Raw genomic sequence first — 22,406 nt, 5'->3', positions numbered from 1 at the left:
ATGTAAGGCTTCCAGCTTCCTTGGGTGCTCAGAAGAAGTGATTTTTCCTAAAGGCATTGTTTAAATTACTGAGTAGGGAACCTCCTAATTGTGCCACGTTAGATCGTGATCCTGGCATGATTTCGTTTTGCTGTCTCCTTCGAAGTCCCTTTGCAGCCAGCTACTGCGAGGAGCAGCCCTATGGCAAAGACAACCCGATGTGAGTTGTGGCTGTGGCTTTGGTTGGTCCTTTCCAACCTGAAAGCCCTTTTCTGTCCCTATTTCCTAGCCGAAGCCAGCTGTCCTTATTCCTCAGCACCCCGCAGTCCCTTTGCATCACGCCGTCAGATGGCCAGGGTTAACCCCTCCTGCCCCAACCACCTGCTGCCAAAAACGAAGCGGGCTTTGGGCACCGGAGCTGTTTTAGAGGATTTTTTTTTGATAATACGTCCACTGCAACTTTCATCCGGTTGTCATCTGGGACTGTTTCATTTATTTTTTAAACACACACAAGCATTTCTTGCTTGTTCCTTCTTTTATTCGTGCTGGGAGTCCCAGGCTTGTTACCTCGGCCGCGTACTGGTGATAGGTGTGGGTAACCCTGGCACCAGGGCCCTTCCCTCTCCAAATCTGGCTTTGAAAGGCAAGGCTGAGAAAAGCACAAAGAGACCTCTGCTGTGCTTGGTTTGTAAACAGGCAGCTTGTTTTCTCCAGATCTTTAAATTGGTGGCTGTTACGCTGACAAATATAATTACAGTATGTAAATTATATTGAAAATATTTTTGTCTGTTTGATGTATACTAAATTTAAGCTAAGTTATAAGGTGTGCTGTTTGGAAGTGTGGAAGATACAAGAGTGGAGCTACAGATAACAAGTTTATGCTTGTATTTCCTACTGATGAAGACTTTCACACAAGTTATTTCTATGGGTAGGTGATGAGAATATCACTCTGCATGTATATACATTTATTATACATTTTTGCATGATTATACATGTAGGAGTGGTACAATTTTGACTTGAGACTATTGGTGCCTTCTGTCCAAATACAATTTTACTTGTGTAGACATGTCTATCTAAATCAAATTTCCCTGCTTCTTTTGGAGACCTTAGCAAGAAGCAAAAGAAACAAAGCCCTGAAGGAACAGTACACAGCTCCTGAAATTTTAGATAACCTTTTGTAAAAATGGTCAAATAGTCAATATTGTACTTGACCCTCGTATCTTCTGCACTCAACTGTTTATTTTTATAGATCACATTATATATGTTCACGCTGAACTCTGATGATAAGACTGAAAGAAAACATTCCTCTCGTGATTCAGTCCACTTGTAACTTCTGCATGTAATTAAGTCATCAGCTTGCACAAACAATTAACTGAACATCAGCCAGCTTAATTTTGAACTTGGAATGCCATTATTTTGCAATCGCCTTTTCAAAAGCAAAAGATTGCCTTTCAGTTAATTATCGGGATTTCTTTTCTAGTCATAATCATCAGTGTTTCATGTTGTGAACAGTTTGGTCTTTAATACATTGGCATTTAACTACTCATTTATTTTTGTCGGGTCTGTTTTAAGTTTGTAATATAACATTGTTTTATGAAACTGTTGTTTTGGAGGCAGGTCTGATCTCAAATATTTTGTGAATTTCTTCATACCTCGTTGCAAAACTGATCTTTAGTACAACTTAAGCAATATGGTCACTCTTTAATGAAGCGTGTTGCTAATCACAGAACAGGCATTTCTTAGGGTATTGTGTTGAATTATGTGTCAGGGACCGAGTTACAAAAGCAAACCTGAGTAGATGCAGCTTTTCAGGGACCTAGATCTGGAACTTTTAGTTCATTGCATTCTTTGTCTTCAACAGTAGACATTGGTTACTTCCCAATGAGACTGATCTTTACTGAAACTTTTTTCTTTTTGTTCTTTGTGAATTTAAAAAAAATCTTCATTCAGTAACTCTGAAGGTCCTGTCTTTCTGAACACGTCATTAGTGTCCCATATGACTGATAATGTTATGAAAAAGCCCCTCAGATGTTCAGCTGCCAGCACTCCTTTGGAGCTGTGCAGTTACACGAGGGAAGCAGCTGAGCTTTGGCCATTTTTCCATTTTGTACCATTTTCTGTGGCTGAAGTCTTAGCCCAAACCAAGTTTTCATTCTGGCACTTGAGGAACTCCAAACACTTTCACCCACTCTGAATTGATAAGCTGTATTTGCTAGCTGAGACAAGGTATTTGAATCAAAATGCACATCCTTTCAGCATTATGATGTCTAGCTGTTCTCTCTTTGCTTCCACATCAATCCTTGTCTTGAATTTGAGGTTTCTCTGAGCCTCTTCTGTTTCTAGTATGCTTCCTAATCATAGGAGGTTTTCATTGCTCGAAAAGGAAATATTCTGCCCTAATGAGATGGACCAAAAATATCTTTTTGTTTTTCCTCAGTAAGATTTCAGAATCATGCAAGCAATTCTCTGCTTATTTCCCCCTTCACTTTGGTGGCAAAAGGTGCATATGGTGATCATAAAAACAAACAAACAAAAAAACATATTTATCGCTGCATTCTATAGTTTCATTCCTCATTGTTCTTGATCTTAAAAAAAATATAAAAAACAAACAAACAAACAAAAAAATACATTGCAGTTTTGAAAAATCCTCCCTATCCCTGACAGACAGCTGTTACGTAAGGAAGCTCAGCTGATGTTAAATTGTTGTAACTGGATCAGTTATATCAGAAAGTTAGCTTTACTCAACCAACCCTAAAGTAATGTGAGCTGTCACTTGAGTTTTGTAAAACTCTCTAGTTAAATGTCTTGCCAAATTTTATGTTCCGTAGTATATTATTTCTTCTTTTAAACTGAAGGTTTTATCCTTTTAGGACTGTAAATGTAACATTGTCAGATACTGGAGCTGTTGTGTGTTAACGTGAAAGATAATACCCAAATAACTGGCACATTCATAACGCTGTTTTCCTCACATCTGTGTTTTCTGTGTATACAAAGGTTAAAATGTCTCTGTAATCTCAGACTATGTTCATTAACTGAAGTGCAATAATTGGTACAATTTACAGTTCTTTAAGAGCTTTGCTAGGAGATTGCATTAATCCTTAAACAATTTATATGTATATTAAAGGTGCCTTTAAAAGGTGTATGCCGATTTCTGACAGCTGCTGCCTTTCTCTCCTTCTGCAGATGGACCTCCAGTTGTAGCTCATTATGATATATCTGACACAAATTCGGACCCAGAAGTGGTAAATGTGGACAATCTGTTGGCGGCTGCAGTAGTTCAAGAGCACAATAATTCTTTAGGAAATCAAGACTCGGGATCTACCTGGAGAACCAGGGGGCTGATAGAGGAGCTGAGCGCTGATACAGGTCTGTTGAAGTTCCCTTCCTCTGGTGTTCGTTCATTCCAGCATCTTGGCCACTGTCTCTGCCTTCTGTCCTTTCGGTATCTTTGTAATTTATATGGCTTTAAAAGCACCTTGTACGGATTATGCAATAAAGCAGTATAGGAGTTTATTGAAAATGTCTGGCATTTATTCCAACATACAACTGGTAAAAATTGGCAAAGGTTCCTGCAATGTGTTTTTTTGAAACTAATTTTCTTAATTATTTTTCTTCCTTCCCCTCTAATTACTTCTTGGAAAAAAGGTCTTTTTTTTTTTTTTCCTTTTTTCCTTTTTTCCTTCTCTCTAGTGAGAGCGAGCTAAACTTATTACTTAATGATTGATTATGATGACCCATGCCACTAGTTAGTAACCAATCATAATCTTATTTTAATTATTGTAATTGTCTATGTCTATGTATGTCTTATTTTTTCTCTCTTTTTATTTCCTTAAAACATACGCATTAATTATTCCCATATGCCACCTTCATTTTTTAACATACCCCAGAAAACTGGACATACTGACATCAAATAGATGAAGGGTGAAAAAGTGCTGGTAAGGGGGCTTCGCATCAAGAGACTGAAAAGAAATTTCCTACAAGAAAGCAAGAGCAGGAATACTGTGGGAGGCTTCATAAAAACTGCTCAGCTTCACTTGGTGCTTGCAACGCTTCGCTAGCAAAAGAGTTGAGCAATTAGACGAGATGTTGCTGTGTCTTGGGGGAGAGCCATATAAGCAGGGAGCTAATGGGGAGTATTTCCTATCGACTTCATCAAGTATCCTCAAGTGGCAATATATTATCTTCCTTGCCACTCATTTTTGATATATGGTTAAGTTTTTTAGCTGCATAAGACATGGAGTCTTGCTTGTCTTGGTGGAGCAGAGTTTTTTGTGTTAGTCAGTTTTTAAATACCAGTAGGTCGCAGCTACTTTTCTGTGTCTATCAGGCTTAAAGAAATACAAGTACGTGGCAGATTTTGAAGGAGCTGTTCCATTACTATATAGCAGACATTTCTGTTATGTCAATGTGAGAACCTCTGTTGTGTTATCTTTGCTGTGCTCTGTGGCCGGATGATGTTCCAGCTTTTTTGAAGCTTGCCTGCGCTTTCCAAGCTCACTGCTGTTGTTTGCAGGATAGTAGGCTAGCAAGCCTACTCCTCTATTAAGTGATTAAAAAAATATATATAAATATTAGAACAGCTGAAATTAACTTTATTACATAGCACTAATGATTTGGTACTTTAGTAGAAAGAAAGGAATGTAAGGAAATAAAAAGTGAACGTTTCTTACCAAGCTTCCTTCTGCTTACCTGTTATGAGTACAGTTGAGCGATGCAGGTAGAAATTTGTCATCCCTCCTTCTACCTATATCCAGGGGCACTCACTTTTGCAAGGACGAAGCTGTGAGGTAAAAGAAACTGAGATAACTTCAAGAAACTTCTTTATCCTTGAACCGATGTGAACATGTCCAGACTAATTCACTCCTCGTGCTGGGAAAGCATCTGAAAGGATGAATCTTTTTTTTTTTCTTTCCCCTGCATATACTTTGCCCCAGAGCCTTGTACCTCTAGTACACTTCTGACTATACATTTGTCAGTGCCAGCCTTTTCTTACCATGCCTAAGAGTGCACGTTTGGAAAGCAGATGTAAGATTTGAAAATTCTGTTTTCCAAATTAATCTCAAGCCAGTATCTAGTTTAGCATGCATTAAAAGATGCGTTCCCATGGGAAAATAACACCGTAAAGTTTATCTAAGTGAAAAATCATACTGGGACACACTATCACATCTTTGTGTATGGGCAAATATTTGGAGTTGTTTTGCAAGCTGATGCAGGGAAAACAAAACATCTCCTTTGGGCGTCATCTTCACATTAAAAAAGCGTAAGCATGTTATTAGGCATGAAATTCGTATGGCCAGAGGCTATAAATCTGTGTGCCGTAATCCTGATTTATACTCAGCTACGTGTTGTAATATTTACTTTGCTAATCACGGTTTCCCTACTGCTAAGTACCTTTTTTTTGTCTGAATGTACAGTGATGGCAACGTCCTACTGTTTTGGGGCTCTTGTTTATACCTTGGGGACTTGTTAGGGGGCTGTAAAAGCCCCTCTGATGGGCATTACTGTGTCTACAGAGGTTGCAGGATGTCATAAGTCAGTTTTTTAGCCCCAGCAGTTAATGTACTAAGGCAGACCGAGAGCAGTAGCAGCAAGCTGGAAGTGGTCAAGGAGCTCCTTGCTGTTCCGCTGTTGGGATCGGGGCGATGCGACCCGCTGGGGCAGCAATCACCTTCAGCTCCTGGTTGGCATTGCCAGCACATGAATCAAAGCCTCTGAGCCTCTGTTTCACGTTGCACAGCTTGCCTGTGTGCCCAGCCACTTCTGTTTAAGAAATATCCGTGACCCGTTTGGGGACTGTATGGCAGTCTGTGATATTTGTTCAGCTGAACTGTAATATTAGGAAAAGTCTGCCTGGGCTATTCATTTAGTTTGAGCTCATCTTAAAATCTTTCTAGCCTTGTGAGGTGGAAGCTCCTCCTTCAGGCCCATTGCAGCACATGCATTTCCTTCCCTTTCCAGCCCTGCTCTGATGCTGCTCCAAGCGCCTTCACTGTCCAGAAACAGCGAGCATACAGTGCTGTCACTGTCCTATTTTGCTTCCACCCTTTCTGAGCATTTCAAGTATTTCTGAGTATTTTCAATTAGAAAGTCTTCCTGACGCTTGTTCTCGGGTTAATTTCTTCTTTTTGTGTCCTCTTGGTCCACCTTGGGGTTTAATCAGTTCTGCAGTTTGCACGCTTTGGGAGTTCTGTAGATGATTATTGCAACCTCCTCCTCCTATCTTTGAGGAAGTGTCCAGTCAAACTAGATACGGATAATGCATTTGGCTAATCTCAAATTTTCCTGCTCTACAAATGATTCTTCCCATGTGTAATACAGTTGTGTGAATTGTTTCCAAGAAGCAGGTAGTCTCGTCTTCAAGGTTGCCCTGCTTCTCCCAGGTTGCTGCTAAGGAGACAATAAAAGTATATATTTTTATACTTTTACGTATTGAGTTATTTTATTGTCTATAAAATAAAAATTGTTTTGTCTATTTTGTGTTTTCTGTGCAAGTATAATATTTCACAACGCAGTTTCACTAATTGTGGAGAAGTACTCAGCAGTACTTTGCAGGAAACTGAAAACCTGCCACACTTCTTGTGTTTAGAAAGGACTTGTTGTTTGACAAACTGATGAAATGGATAGCCATTGAGGAGCTGTGATTAAAAACAAACAAACAAACAAAACCCAACATTGTTATATATAAAGTTTATGAAGAAAAGTGTGGTTTTTTGTTTGTTTGTTTGTTTGTTTCTCAAGTATTTATACTAATTTTAGAGCAGATGTGAAGCGGTCTGACCAGAAACTGATAGTTTTGTTTTCTTCTGTCTCCTGGTTTAGAACAAAATATTGACACCAACATTTCTATTTCCTCAGGGTGTGTGTGGTGTTTTGATCCATCCTGTAGCCTTTCTTTCCCACAGTGTCAGTGGGTTTGATTTATTGACAGTAGATTGTCATCTTGCTTTATCTCGAAGAGGTTTAGGTGCAGGCTAACTCTTAGCATTATTGTAAAATAACAGTTGGAAAGTCCAATTACCCCTAAAGCGGAGGAGTGTGCCTGACACAATGTGTTCCTGTCTTTTTTTCACATTTGTGTGATAACACCATTGCTAGAGCTACTGAGATTGGATAAATCCAGTGATCATCCTGTATCAGATAACGCACTGAAAGTTAGCTAAGTTGATCTGACAACCTTTCCTGATCTTGGTATTTCAATCTTTGTTGGGTTAGCTCTAGAAATTCCTTTTCCAGCTGATTCCTGAGTCATGTAAGCTGTTAAACATTGGCTTTGTTTGCATTTTTCCCTTCTATAGGTCATTTGGATCCAGGCGTCCTTGCAAGTGACAAAACCTGTTCTGGTAATGCCCAGATCAATGAAGAAATTAATATTGCCTCTTCTGATAGTGAAGTAGAGATTGTCGGAGTTCAGGAACATGCCAGGTATGAATTCCTTTTTCCTACTTTTTTCAATTTTAATATTTCATTCATTTTATCAGAATATCTGTGTTGCAAAAAATAATAAAGGAAAAAAAATTGCTAACTTTCACTTGGCTAGTTATCATCCTTGACTGATGCCCCAAAGGTAGCACTTGTTTTTTCTGTTCTGCTTGTCATGGTGATATCAGAATGTTTTCCTGCAAAACGGTTATCAATGTCATATGTATTTAGATTAAGCTTGTGATTTGCTATCAAACATCAGCAGGCTAGACATATGAAATATTGCAACACCAAATGTTGAGATACCAACTTTGTGTGTGTCAGGAAACGTTGTTAGGAATTCTGTTTTTAAGTACACAGGATAAATATGCAAATACATAAATCAAAATAATTATTAGGGTTCTTGTTTCTTTTCAGAATATTTCACTTTAAGCATTTAAATATTTTTTGTTTTATTTAATTAATCAGTTGTTGTAGAAGTAAAACCAGTAGTGTCTTTTCAATGGCCAATGCAATAAGATAGCCCTTTCAGCCTAAAAGTCAAATCCGTATTAATCTTAGTTTTATTTGAAGATAAAAGGTAATTCAAACCCCCAAACTAGATCAGGGCAGGAAAGCCACAAGTTTCTCTAAAGTTTGGACAGATAGCAGTTGAGCTGTGCTTTGGCTGTTATTCTTGGTAGGCATATTTTGATGTCTCTCTCTTTAGGCTGTGGTCTTTCCTTCCTTTGAGGTATTTTGAATCAGCTGAGCAAGACCAGCATTTTCATACAGTGAGGAGAGTCAATTTGGTGAAATAAAACCAAGTTATTACAGTGTACACACAAGCTCTGTTTAAAACTAGTTTGCTTCCTGGTGAGTGCTAGGAGGAGGAAAAGGGGTGTGCAAGAGAAGGAGCGGAGCTTTTCTCTGTCATTCCTTCACCACATCTTTCTGGGAGAAAGGAAGAAGGAAGATGTGCAGGACCCAGTTTCCTGGATAGAAAACTACAGATAGTTTGGATGCAGGGCAAAAAAATCAAAATTCTAAGGTGCTAAAGGCAGATGAACTTAGTCTTAGCTTCTAGAATAGTGGAAGTCTTCTCATGGCTAGCCTGCCTATTTATCCAGCAGACCCAGAGCTTAGAGAATCTTTACCCTGATGCCAAGTGACGAGGACTTGTTCTCCACTACTATTTCGTGTGCTAATCTGTCTAGTGCTATATACACAAAAGCCTTCTGCATGAGGTCCCTGAGTCAAACACTTTCCATGCTGTTTGCCTCAATAATGTTTACCATGTATGAGAATAGAAATGTTAAGTAAATGCAGAGTTGCTGTTTAAAATTAGTTTTAGTAGATATGGACCGAAATAATTTCAGCAAAGATAGATGAATAGCACACTCTTCTTCTTCTGCTTGCCTTTGTTCATGTAACCACTCTGTCATCCCTCAAAAAGTGGTTCTTACTGGTTCCGTAAAATATGTGCACATTTTGGTTGTTTAAATCCTATTTAGAGTTTTATTTCTCTTGCAGGTCTAGGCTTGCAGTTATGAAGTATTGATGGGCTTCTGACAGGGTTGTCGTTTGGAAAAGGTTTAGGTTTTTGATCAGTATTTCTTGCATGCCTAGTTAGTACGGTGTTTGGATTCCGTTCTTTTGCTCACACTGTTTTCATTGTGCTCCATGCTCCATGTTGTCATTGGATTGGTGTGAGTTGTGACACTCTAGAGTTTGTCTCCCATTTGTAGTTCTTGAGATTGGTAGCAATTTGGTGGTATTTCTCATCATTAGAATTATACTTGGCATTTACTTAGGACACCAAGTCATGTTTCTCAGTTTCTTTATTTTTTGTCTGATAGAATTATTTTTTTAATCATGCATGTGTATAAAAGTCTTCCATTTTTTCCTAGGTTTTCTTTTTGTTTTGTTTTGTCCCTTTACCTGATATCATCGCTTTAGCTACAGGTTGGAAAGCATGTTCCCTAAGTTAACACTTGATTGAACATTTTGTTATTGGCTGCTTGTGCGACTTGTTTGAGGATAAACACATTTTTTTGCAAGGCATCATTTCCATGAGATAAGTCGTAGATCGCTTTCTGTCATCTTCAGGGAGAAAAGTTAGTGTTAGCCTTGCCTAAGCATGGAGGGCTGCTCTGTGTTGTAATGGTGAAGCATAGTCCCTGAGACTGGGCACTGTATTTAGTTTGCTTTGGCTACAAACCTTTCGTGTCAGTTAAGCTTTAAAATGTTTCTTCTTAAAAGAAAGTTTAAAAAAAATCCCCTCCATTTGTTAGAGTTCCAATTCCTTATTACTAATTCTTCGTAGACACCTAGTTTATGTATGCGTTTTTAAGCTCAACAATGTAATAAAAATAATTCTGAACATTGCATCCAAAACTAAACAGGGTATCTGACATTTGTATTCTAACAAGTTAGAGCTCAGAGAACGAGATTTTTGATCCTATTTCATGAAACTCTTTCTCTAACCAGAGACAAACATGATGAGCATAACCTAAGGCGTTCTGGAGAAACTAAATTGTGCTGCCTTGAATTAAAGCCAGTAAAACGTAAATGTCAGGAATATTTGACCAGTGCAGGAAACGTGGGTGCCTGAAATACAGTTCACGTGCCTTCACAAAGAGGAAAAGGTTACCCCAGCGGCCCCAGATCTCCTGCCTACAAGAGCAGAATAATTTTTGGAGCACGAGGTATAACGTTTTACTAGTGCTTGTTTAAGGTTTCCAGCTATGAAAGGAGAGACCATCTTAAAGACCAGTAATTCTTGTCATCACTTCATAGAGCAAGCTGAGTCCTCTGTTATGCTTTTTTTCTAGTTGTTGCTAGCTTGTACTTAATTTGTCACTTACCTGTTATCAATATAATAGATAAAAGTACTGTGCAAATAAGTAGACACGTACCTCACTTCAGCAGGGCACTTGAGCGTGTGCTTATCTTTAAATATGTGATTTAGTCTCATTGACTGCAATCACTGAAAGCCTAAATGTTTTGCTGAAGTGGGGCTGTACCATTAGCAGGGAGCATTTCCCAGCATGTTTGTAATTTTTAGTTAAGATGACCGAAGAAAAATCAAGTGTAATGGCTTTATTATTGTAATGAAGGTATCATTATGTCCTTACGGCAACACAGTTTTTTGATTTCGCATAGAAAGTTGTCTTTTCTCTTTGTCTCATCAAGTCTCGCATTCAATTTTTCCTTTTTTAAAATTCCAGTGGGTAAAATTGGTAGCGGGAAGCTGAATGCTTCTGCATAATACGTGATGGGGCAGAAAACTCCTCGAGATCCTGAGGATCCATGCACATATTTATGGGGAACACCCACTGGTAGTAAGAGTTCTTAAAAAGAATGTAAACCCCAGCAGCCCCTTCCCCACCTCTGCCCATGATTATGAATTTAAGTCTGGTCTCAGCGTGGCGAACCTGCAGATCAGTGGGTATTTAAGGTGTCGTGGGTCTACAAATGGAAAAGCCCCAAGGAAATTTTGGGGAGGGACACGTTAATGAAATGCATAAGCGGTAACACACTGCAGCTAAGAATCTGGTGCCTGAATTCAACAGCAGCTTTTAATGCTTTTTGCTTTTTGCCTTGCTACAGGTGTGTGCATCCTAGGGGAGGCGTGATCCAGAGCGTGTCTTCCTGGAAGCACGGCGCCGGCTCTCAGTACATTAACACTCAGCAAACGCAATCATGGACAGCTGTGACTCCCCAGCAGAATTGGTCTTCGCCCCCAGAAGTAGTAGACCTCACGTTGGATGAGGATACCAGACGCAAATATCTACTGTAATGCGGTGTCACTGTGTTTCTGTCCCCATCCCTCCTCCCTTTGTGGCACAGAAGTTCATTGTTACAGCTTCAGCTTCAGAAGCCCTATTCCTGGCATTATGGCATTCAAACTCATGAAGTTTTTCATTTCCATAGGAATGTAGTATAATTTTAAGATCATTTAAAACGGTTTCTTTGCCTTCTCAAAGGAGGATTCTTCCCAGAATAAAGACCCAATAGCTCCAAATTTAAAGCACAGCTCTAGTAGCTAACTTGCGTGTGTTAATTTGAGGAAAAGCATACAAAGTTGTCCTCCCACCCTGTCCTGCCTCCAACTTCAGAACATTTTTTAATTTATCAGTATATCAGGTTTGTTAGTAGAAGTTAGTGTTTTGCTGTGTGAGCATCAGTGATTTTGAGAAATGCTGTGTCCTCACTGATTTCAGTGGAACTGGGGTTATTCAACACTTCCAAAAACTGGGCCGAGACCATTTATACCCAAGCTGATGTGGTTACGTTACCAGCAGGAGGGACTGTCTGTAACACAAAAGGCCCATAGCATATGCACTGAACAGCTTTTAATTAAAGGACTTTTATTTTCAATTTAATTTATAGTTTACACTCTTTTCAGTGCTGAGTCTTCTGTCTACTTGACTACTGTGTTTCACTGATCATTTCCCACAGCTTATTACAGTTCAAAATAGTCGTAACAGAAACTTTCTAGCAGCTAATTATTGAAAAAGCACAAGGAAATGAAAAGTAATAAAAAGGCCCAACACCCCTCTCCTTTTTAAATGTATCTGAGCTTTTTACCTATTTCTGAATCTTGCCTCAAGTAGGGGAAGGAGAGAAATGAAATGTATTTGCTCCTAGTCCTCATTTCTTCTATTGCTTATCTGCTTCATTGACCATCTCAAAAAAAAAAAAAAAAAAAAAAAAAAAAAAAGTGTAAAGCCCCAGTCTAGCAAAGCACTTTAGCAGCTGTGTATTGTTAAGCTCTGACAGTTTGCTGAAACTCTCGGGGCCATTCAAGTGCTTCAAACTCTGTCCTAAAGGTCGTTGCAGGATCAGGGCCTGAGGTTGTGATCTGTTCTTTAACTAGATCTGCACCATTTTCCTGGCGTTAGGTCATGTCTCTTATCCTAGTTCTGGAATTGCTTTTAGGGTATGATCCAGGAAACACTTTCTGCCGGAATATTTGCTTGACTGAAATCAGTGGAACTGCTTGCTTCGGAGGACTCCAGTTTCTGTAGCGTATGTGGGGGTTCCTGGCCATAATCTGTCATATTGAGCCTTCTGCAAGGCAAAAGCCAAAGATTAGACTTAAACAAGATGATACTCACTTTGAGTATCTGTTGTGCAATTAAAATATTCCAATGTTTCTAATGGAAATTTTCTACAGCTCTCTTGGCAGCCTTTTGCCATGTGATGCTGAACAGGGGGTAGTCAGGACATGGGAAGTTGTGTTTCGTGTTTGTGTTGGCTAGTTTTTAAAGTTATTTGGCTTCCAATATTTTTTTTTCTGTGAGCAGAAAACAACAACAACAAAAAACCACCACCAAAATTCAGTTACCTGTGTTGTCACGTAATGTAAAAAGAAAAAAAACAAAACAAAAAACAGTGGTGGTATAGTCAACTACAGTTTTTTTCTTTAATAAGCAGAAAGGTTATGACTGCACTTTAGAGAACAGCTAGGTAAGGGATTGTTATTCCAGTTTAAAGCTTTCTAAAACGTGGAGCTGTGATAAGTGTATTGCATGACCAGGCAGTGTATGTGGTGCTTCTAGCGACGGGTTTCTTTCTCGGGGGTGGGAGGGAGGAGCGGAGCCCACGCTCCTTGCAGTAGGGACAAAAAAAAAAGAGCCTGCACCATCAGGACACTCTATCAGCAGAGGCTGCTGATCTTTTTCTCCTCGTGTTTTCATCGCGTACCTCGGCCGTCATTTTGGTGGGCTGGCACACATGCTGTAAGGTGACTTTTGGATTTTGTGTGGCTGCTTCTTGCTGTTTGATCGAGTCGTTTAAAGATCAGTTTCGAGGAAAGCTGCAGGGACCCATTTGTAGTCCTTCCATTAAAATCGCAAACTATCTGTTTTTCAGTTTGTATATGATGTGACTTCCATGTATATATAAAAGCGACTGCGTCCTAACCAAACTTCCTCCAATTGTGCACTGTGTTTGTTTAAACAACTCATGTATCGTAGTCTGATACAGGTTTTCTTTTTATTTTATTTAAAACACTACATTATTTTCTTTTATTCCTAACAAATTTGAAATGATAGTGATCCGAAAACCACAATCACTGGATAAATAGGAAGTGTTTTCGTTTTATTGTTTTTATTTTTTATTACTATTTTTTTTTTTTTACAAGAGAGCAAAAGGTGCCTGGATGGTTTTGCTCTTCTCAGCAGGAAAGTGAAATGTTAGCCATTGTATGGCTAAGAACCAATGCACTTAGGGCCTGATCCAGAGCCCACCGGAGCTGATGCGGGGCTTTCCGTCAGCTTCAGTGTGCATTGGCTCAAGCCCTTCATGGTTTTAGCAGTTCCTGAATTGCTGGAGTGTGAACTTGGAATCTTCTGTAGTGAAGACAAATCATTGCTTAGAAGTTAAATGTTTAAAACGTGTGACTCTAGTTAAAAAAAAAAAAAATGTTTGATTCTTCTCGACACTCGTTATTTAGTTCTCATTTTCCATCTTGTATTTAATGGTCTTTGGAGAAAAAATAATAATAAAACAGAGTGTTATATATATATATATAAATATATATATTTTTGGTGCAAGATGAGACCTTCTGTTTTTTGAAACAAGTCTGTAGCATAAAGGTTAAACTATTTTAAGACAAAATAAAATAGAGTGTATTATTTAAACAATATCATCTTGTTTGGGATGTTTTTTTGTTTGTTTGTCTGAGCAGCTTCCTCGTGGTATTTCCTCCGAGCGCGTCCCCTTGTCCTCCTGGTGGTCCCTGCAGGCTGAGCAGAGCACTTGGCCACTGGGATCCTGCTGCACACAGATTTTCCCCACAAGAACCACAGTGGCCTAAAAGAGCTGGCAAGCTGAAACCTGACATTTGAAAGAGAGGTGTAGACCAGCAGTGGAGCCGTGCCCGGGTCCTGCAGGCCACAAGAGGTGGTGCCACGCTGAGCTGCGTTTGGGGAACCCCTAAACTCCCATCTATTGCCTCCACTAATATGGAAGCAGGAATGAGAATATAAAATCCATTATGTTTCCAGCCGGACAGGGTAGTGTGGTTTATTTCTGATGGCTTTTGTCACACGGGGAGGCTCTCCATGGTGCAGGTGGTGAGAGCCATTTATCCACGTGTTCTGCATAGCCAGACAGATAACAGAAGTCAGTTCGCTTTTCAGCCCCATTGAGTTCTTGGCTTCTGTGAAGCTTAGAAATGGGAATTTGGGGGCCAGGTTGCTGCCATGAACATGGACACCAGAGATTTTGTTTCATGCACATCACCAGCAAGAGAACAGCATCACAGAGTCTGGTGCAGATGTGGGAAGATGAGAGGCAACGTCCTCCCCGAGCCCTTTTTCTCCATCACCAGGAGAAACCCAGCGTCCTTGAGCTTCAGCACACGCCATACGTAAAGCCTGACATTTCCCTGCAGTCGCTCAGCACATCCCTCGTGGCTCAGGCCAGTTTGCTTTGTGGGGATTGTCGTTTCTGGAGCTGTATGAGAATTGACAAAAGCTGCCCGAGCAGCTCGCATTCTGTATTGTTTTCCACGGTGAAGTCATTGCAGTGCAGATTAATTTTTTGGCTGAGTTCTGTTTGTCTGCCTTAAAATGGGAAGTGAAAGGGTTTTACCGAACAAATTAGTTCTCGCCTTCCCTGGAGGATCCGCAAAATGTGTCCTTTGCTGAGTGCTTCACCACCATTTGCTGAAGTACTGTTTGTTTTTTCCCTCTCCTTTTTAGGGCTGCAGCTTGTGAATGCCAGATGCTTTCTCTCCCGAGCATTGCAGGGACGGAGCTGCAACTTCCCCTCTGCAGGGACAGGGGCAGCCCTCCTGCAAAGCACCTCCTTGTGTACGAACACATCTTGTTTTACTTCCAGCTTTGGTGCAAATAAGGTGGCTGCTCTCCTTTTATTGGAACTAAACGGTAGCTTACAGCTGGAAAAACAAAACAAATTAGAGCTCTGCAAAATTCATTTTTCATTACTCTACACCACGCAAATTGAATGCAGACCTGGAGCCTGGCTGCTGCCTCTCACGGCGGGTTTCCTGCGCGTGGCTCTGACAAAATCCCATCTCCTACAGCTGAGGATCACATTTGCTTTGCCCACAGCTTCACCCACTGATAGCTTTTGGCTGGCCCCTGATCAAGGGCACCCAAACCTTTCCCACCTCCTTTCTGCTGGGTCCTTGTGTGTCTGCATTAAGGCTGATGCCACCAAACCCCACTGCCACGTCTCACTCCAGCTCATCCACTTCTTCCCCTGCTGGCAGTGCTGCACGAGCCCGCCTGCTCAGCAGTTTTCAGTAGAAATCTCCAACTCTACGCCAAGGTCACTCGTGAAAACACCGAAGTAGCGTGGTTTCAAAGCCGGTCTCTCTAGGGGAGCCAACATCTTGCGCAGCCACAGCTGAACCAGGCATCAGCTTCCTCAGAAACTCACCACGGGCAGATTTAATTACTCGCATGCTAAAATATCCTGATTGCTCCTGTCATTGCCATGTTAACCCCCTGGATCCCCAGCCTTTGGCAGCTGGGACCTCCAGGTCCTTCCAAGGAAGCAGGGTGCCTACAAAGCCCCCAGGAAGGGGGTTTCATGTTGGAGTGGTTGGGCTGGAGCGATGCTGGTGAGACCCTGATGAGAAACGTGTTGCTCTTGCAGTGTGTTAGTCAAAGCTCGTCTCACATGGCATGGAATGTGACAGAGATCCACAACGCAGTAATTTTACTGCTTTTCCCCATGATCACACTTCCCACCCGGGTCCATTTAATCCCACTCTCCTCGGACCGCGTGTGACAAAACCTCCAATACAAATACCCCTGGCAGGAGCTGTGCCCACTGCACGGCCCCAGCTGGGCGCCCCGGGTCTATTTCGGGACATCTCCCCAACACCCTCCTCCTGCCAGCTCTCACAGCTCTTACAGGATCTGTCATCTGCACCAGGAGCACAGGCGAGGCTCTCCAGGACGTGGTGATGGGCTGGAAACCACCTCCTTCACTGGGCTCTCCTCTTGGTCAGCAGCACGTCCCTGAGATGTCCCCTCCTTGTTCCCGTGCCTGAGAGCTGTGCTTTCAGGGAAGGGCACCCTAAGAAAGCTGCTTTGCACTTAAATAAAGCAGTGGTGAGGGTTAATGAATAGATTTGGGAAGATGGGTAGGTCTTTTGAGCTGTTGGGCTTGGCTCTTGAAGGTGGGCATGGAAAGCTGGGGAGCTTTGTGGGGATCGACCCGCCTTAGGGAAGTGCTTCTCTGAGTGATCTGAATGATTTTGGCCCATCATGACCCCAGATTCCTGAGGAATTGGTCATCTCCTGGTGGCAACTGTGGGGACCAAGGAATGGAGGAGGCTCCAGGAGAGCTGCCTGGAGAGGGGCAGGGCTGGTGTGTTACTGAGACGGGAGCAGTAACCAGACGCCTGCCCTTGAATTATTGAGGAGCTGCGGCGTGTGCCTCCGGGGCATCGTGAGTCACAGCATGGTGAGCTGGGGTGGGCGGCGTGGTGCTGCCACCAGCGTGCTTCCAGGTCAAAGCCACGATAAATCCCGATGAAAAGAGGGGAGCCTGCAAAAGGCAGCTCGCGGCATGGCTGGGACAAGGCTCAGCGTGTTGAAAATGCAGTTTGGGTCATCTCCATCGCAAGGAAAGGTTCCTGGGGCACACCAGGCCGTCCTCCACGCCCCGTGGATAATCCAAGGACCTTTTCTGTGTCTGGGAAGCATCAGGCCTTCATTAGGAGGAATTATTAGGGAAATTTTCACAGCAGGCCAACCTGGGCATTGCACAAGGCGGGGAGCACGCTTACCAGGGGGGGCTGAGCTCCCCACAAGGCAAAAAAAACCGTGTTATTAAAGTGCCTCACAGGCCGGTTAGTGGTGGTTTTTAATCCGGTTTGGCCACCGACATTTTAGCTCGGAAAATGCGGTCTGGAAGCAGCCGGTGGAAGGCACTAGATGGCACCAGAGCCGGAGGCACGGGCTGCAGCCGCATCCTGCGCTCCCATCCCCAGGAGCAGGGGATCAAGGCTCCAAAAATCACGCCAAAAAGGGCTGGTGGGTGTGAAAGCATCCCAGGCATCGGCAGGGTTGGATTCACACCTGGCTGCAGCATCCTGGCTACAGGAAAAGTGAGCCCAGCGGGATTTACCTGCAGCTGGACAAATACAGGGTGTAAATGCCGCCTTGCAGCGCTTGTGTATGTCCTGGGGCGAGCTTTGGCTAAAACGGGCACATTTAAACACTGAGCACACACAAAAGATGAGATGAAATTATGGAAATAGCAAAATAAGTGTGAATTTAGTTGAGCATAAGCCTCAAACAAAGCCTTGGGGTGACCCGGGTGTCAAAGCCCAGCTGGGGCTCCCATCGCACTGGGCCATGCTGTGGTGCCACGGCACCACCTCTCCCTGTAGGATTTCCTCTGATCACCACCCTCCAAGCCCAGAAGGGTGTTTAATCCCCCAGCAAGACCTTGAGAGCCCCAAAACCCTGTCAGCGTGCCACCAGGCGTGCTGGTGGTGTGGACACCACATCTTCCCATCTGCAACCCGATGGCATTGCTGTTGTGGGTGCGAGACGTCCTCCTGGAGCCGGCTGTGGCAATTTCTGAGGGAAAAAATAAAATTAAACGATACATTAAATAGATATATATCTATATATCCGTGTGTGTGTGTGTGTATAGGTGTTCACCAGGGCTTTTCTGCTGCTGTGGTGGAGGTCTGCAAGGAAAAGCCAGCTTCGGATGATGTTGGCATGTGGGGTTTTGAGCTGGCTGATCCCACTCCCCTGTCCTGGAGGGTTTCACCCCATTTTTGTGGAGATGGCAGAATCCCTGCCCTGCCATCCCTGCTGGAGGACAACTCGGGACCCCGAGACGGGGCTGCAGGGACCCCAGGGGGAGCCTGTGGGTGCTGAGCTTCAGCCGTGAGGACAGGTGGGGACCCAGGCCTCACTTTAATTTTAATTTCATTTATAATGCCGAGCCGTGGTGTTGGGGATTGGGCTGCTGTGTGTGTGTGTGTGTCTGTGTACATGCCGCAGCCCCAGCCCCCCTCCACCACCTGCCACCCAGGCAGTTGGCGTTGGGGCAGCCGGCAGAAACGGGCGGAAAGCGACGATTTTTTGTGCGTGCGTTTTACTTACTTACTTACTTACTTTATTTATTTATTTATTTATGTATTTACTTATTTATTTATTTATTTCCCATTCTCCCGTTACCCTGCGTGCACAAACGGGGCAGACCTGCCACAGGATAAAGATTAAAACCAGGATGGGTTTTAATCTTTATTTTATAAATGTAGTCAGGAAGACTGATTTAGCTATATCCCCCCCCCCCCCGCCCCCCCCAAACCCCCCCTCTCCCAAAAAAACTCCCCTCAGCCACACTGCGCGCGTGCCCGCGCCCCCTCATCATCATCATCTCCCCCCCCCCCCCTCCCCTTTTAGTGGGCGGGCACGCGCGGGCCCGCGCCGCGCTGCCATTGGCGGCGGCCGCCTTTGTGCCCGCGTGCGCGCGCGCGCGGGCGGGGAGCGCGGCCCGGCCGCCGCTGCAGCTGCTGCTGCTGCTGCTGCTGCTGCTGCTTCTGCTGCAGCCACCGCCGCGGGAAAGCAAGCAGAGAGCGCGAGCAAGAGCAAAGGGGGCCGGCGGGAAAGCGGGAAAGCAGCGAAGCAAGGAAGGAAGGAAGGAAGGGAGCAAGGGAGGAAGGAAGGGAGGGGAGGGGGGTTGGAGCTGGAGCCGCTGCAGCCGCTGGAGGAGCCGCTGGGGCCGGGGCCCGGGCCGCGCGCCGCCCCGCGCGCAGCATGGTCCTGGTGCACGTCGGCTACCTGGTGCTGCCCGTCTTCGGCTCCGTGCGCAACAGAGGTACCGCCACGCCGCGGGTTCGCGTCCCGGGGCCGCCCGAACCGGCTGGAGGAGGGTGGGGGGTGGGGGTTAAATAGGGTGGGGGATGCTCCCACACCCCCCTAAAACCCCGAAAACCTTGCCCCAAACCCCAGCCGGGCCCCCACGCCCCTTCCCTTAATTCCCTATATTCTTTTGTTTCCCCCCCCCCCCTCCTCTCCCCAGCATCCCGCTTGTTCTTCCCCCCCCCCCCTTGCCTGCGCTTCCATAGATCCATCCCCCTTCTTTTTATTATTATTGTTATTATTGTTTTGTTGTAAACGCCGATTTCCGTTAGTTTTCGTTCCGTTATTTAATTCACCCTTTTTTTTTTTTTTTTTTTTTTTTTTTTTTTTTTTTTAACCTGCCCCCCACCCCCGCCCCCACTCCCCCCCACCCCTCCGCGTAGCCTAGCGGCCACCCCCTGCCATCTGTGCCCCCATCCTGTGCGGCTGAGGACATGGCACTGTAAATCCCTGCTCCGGGGATTCCTTTTGCTGGGTTTTTTTTTTTTTTTTTTTTTTTTTTTTTGGGGGGGGGGGCTGCAGGGAGGTCCCGCTGCCAAAACCACGAGAAAATTAAAAAAAAAAAAAAATTCCCCCCAAAATTTAAAAAAAAATTAAAAAAATCACAATTCGGTGCGATCCGTAACATCCCGAATCAAAGGGGGGGGGGGGGCGGGATGGCAATTGGGGACCCCCCCCTTAAAATAAAGCCCCCCCCCCCCCCCTTAGACACACACCCCACCAGCAAAATGGATTTCCATCAACCAGGGATAACATTATTTTCTGCTGTGCTGAATTACTTCCTGTTCTTATTTTGTGGGTAATTTTCTGTACCGAATACCCTTTGGTTGTGTATCTCCACCTTTTTTCTTGTACTAAAACTAAAGCATGGTCTGTATTTTTTTACATTACCTAGTTTCTGATGTAAATCTCTCTGTAGAGACATACCCTGCTGAAAAGTAATGTGCTGTAGCCTATACATCTGCTCAGTGTACGCTGCTTTTGTTCTGTTGCCCTTCCATAGCATGGTGGGCCTTGCCTTTTTGTATTGTGTGCATGATGACATTGTTACACACGATTCCACTAATACTAATATACGATCTCTCAATAAAGAAACTAGTTTTCCTATATTAACCTAGTGTGCTTTTTCTATTGCTGTTTTCCCATTTATTGTCGTATCCTGCTGTTTAGATTTTTTCCTTGCTTTCCCCCTCACCCCCCACCCCCCTCATCGTGAGGTCTGAGTGAGTGGATTTCTCCCTGGCGCACATAGGGGGGCTTTTTAACATAGATACATTTTTTTTCCCCATCCCATATCAACCCTCAGCATTACTCTGTGTATACATTGCTCCCGCAACGCACGCTCTGTGCTGCCAGTGTGCCGATGCAGAATCCTGCCTGACAACTGAATAGCCAAAAAAAAAAAAAAAAAAAAAAAAGCATAAATCCAAGCTATTAATCAGAAAAGATGGATAATTAATGAAGGGTCCGCCACTGATTTTATCTTAGTTCTGTTACACCTTCCTTAGCAGACTGGTACCAAACCGAGGGACGGCCTCCGGATGGACAGGGGGAGTTCTCTCCCCCCTTAACTCTGATTAACAAGAGGTGAATGGCCCTGGGAAATATAAAATCCCCCCTGCCCGTGGCCCTATATCTGAGCACGGATGCGTGCTCGCCATCTGCCAGGCGAGAAGTCTCCGTGCCTTGGTCCCAGGGCTGTAAATATGCCCGCCGGGGCCCTAAAACCGTCCCGGCTGCTGGTGCCCTGGCTGCCTCTTTCTGCTCCGGGCCCTCCATCTTCTGACGCCCGCTGTGGTCACGGAGTCGGCCCCCGGGCTCGTGAGACATAAAATCTGCCCCAGGCCCGCAGAAGGGTCCTGTAAAACCCTCAAATTTTGGTTGCAGGGCGGTGCATGGGTGCCAGGGCCAGCAGGAGAGGGGCTGGGGCGCGGGGGGGGACCTTGTCCGAGCGGCGCCCTGAGGAGACGGGGAGCCGCAGGGCCGGGTGCTCATCCTCACCCAGGGCAAGGCGGATTTCGGCAGCTCCCAGCACTGAAATCCCCTTGCCACCATCCCCACAGAGCTGCCCTAGCCAGCCAAACAAAAGCAAGCGGTCCGAGGCGCCCCCAGCACCCCTCCAGGAGCCGCATCATTCTGCAAAGGCCGTGCCTTTCCACCTCCCTCCTGGCTTTTCCCTCAGTTTTTTCTTTTGTTTTGTTTTTGTTTTTGTTTTTTTTTGTTTTCTGTTCCGTTTTTGAGTCACGACCTCCTCCTCCATACTTCCTCCTCTGTCTCTCTGGGTGCCTGTCGGGGCCCCCCCCCCCCGTCCCTCAGCGGGCCCCCCTGGGTGCAGTGCGTGCCGTGCCCCTTTGTTCTCCTCCATCCTCGCCCCGGGCCAGCGCTGAGCTCCGCACACATGTCCCCGCGCACACCCCGAGGAGGGAGGCTGTGCTTCTCGCTTGCATGAAGGGAGACGTGCATGCCTGTTGGGGCTGATCATTTTCTGATGTGACCTTTTTTTCTTTTTATTTTTCCTTATTATTTTTTTTTTCCCTTCGTTTCTTACAGTTACTCAACCCCCCCCCCCCTCCCCACCCACCCCACGTGAAACAATGAGAGTTTTGGTTATGGTGTAAAACAACAGCAAAAAAATGAATCCCTTCCACCCCACCCTGCCCCAAAACCCTGTCGTGGATAAACCCTGTCCCCCCTGGACCTGTGGGTGGCTGCAGCCCCTGAGGTCCTACCCTACAAAGCGGTGCTGGTACAGAGCAAAAGGGGGCGGTCAGCGTGCTCTCTAATCACACCTCGGTAATCTGGTAATAAAAAGCTGCTGGGTTAATGGCGACATGTCCTAAGCTATTGATCACCTCCATCATATTTTGACCTGTCTTGTTAGAAACACATCCATAGGAGAGGAAACATCTCCCCCCCTCCAGCTCCCAGCGTTATTAGTCGGTAACCAGCGGGCTTCCGCGGCTCATAATCCATCAAACACATCTGCACTTTAACGACTTAATTCCTTTGACACCCTGAGTCTCGAAAAGCCACCTGGACAGAGAAAATAATCTTTTTTTTTTTTTAATTTTAGCATCTCTGGGCTGAGGAAAGCCCAGACAGATCCCGTGCGGGTGCTGCTGTGGGTGTGGAGGCACACGCAGCGCTTCTGTC

The 22,406-nt window shown here is 44.4% G+C and overlaps 2 protein-coding genes across 3 annotated transcripts in view; both read left to right on the top strand.

Annotated features, from left to right (window-relative positions):
• The window catches only part of CZH18orf25 (chromosome Z C18orf25 homolog), a 41,043-nt gene extending 29,037 nt beyond the window's left edge, over positions 1-12,006 (top strand). The window contains exons 3-5 of one of the 2 annotated variants that reach the window (XM_032205399.1): positions 3,163-3,345; positions 7,275-7,401; positions 10,990-12,006. In XM_032205399.1, the coding sequence (XP_032061290.1) occupies positions 3,163-3,345; positions 7,275-7,401; positions 10,990-11,179 (500 nt within the window). In that variant the 3' untranslated portion in view covers positions 11,180-12,006. The remainder of the gene's footprint in view (positions 1-3,162; positions 3,346-7,274; positions 7,402-10,989) is intronic. The other variant, XM_032205401.1, reaches the window with a different exon arrangement.
• Positions 12,007-19,148: 7,142 nt separating this feature from the next.
• The window catches only part of RNF165 (ring finger protein 165), a 39,199-nt gene continuing 35,941 nt past the window's right edge, over positions 19,149-22,406 (top strand). The window contains exon 1 of the mRNA XM_032205518.1: positions 19,149-19,209. Coding sequence (XP_032061409.1) covers positions 19,149-19,209 — 61 coding nt within the window. The remainder of the gene's footprint in view (positions 19,210-22,406) is intronic.

Source organism: Aythya fuligula, chromosome Z, assembly GCF_009819795.1.
Source record: "Aythya fuligula isolate bAytFul2 chromosome Z, bAytFul2.pri, whole genome shotgun sequence".
NCBI classification, from domain to species: domain Eukaryota; kingdom Metazoa; phylum Chordata; class Aves; order Anseriformes; family Anatidae; genus Aythya; species Aythya fuligula.
This window is presented reverse-complemented; position numbering and strand designations above follow the sequence as displayed.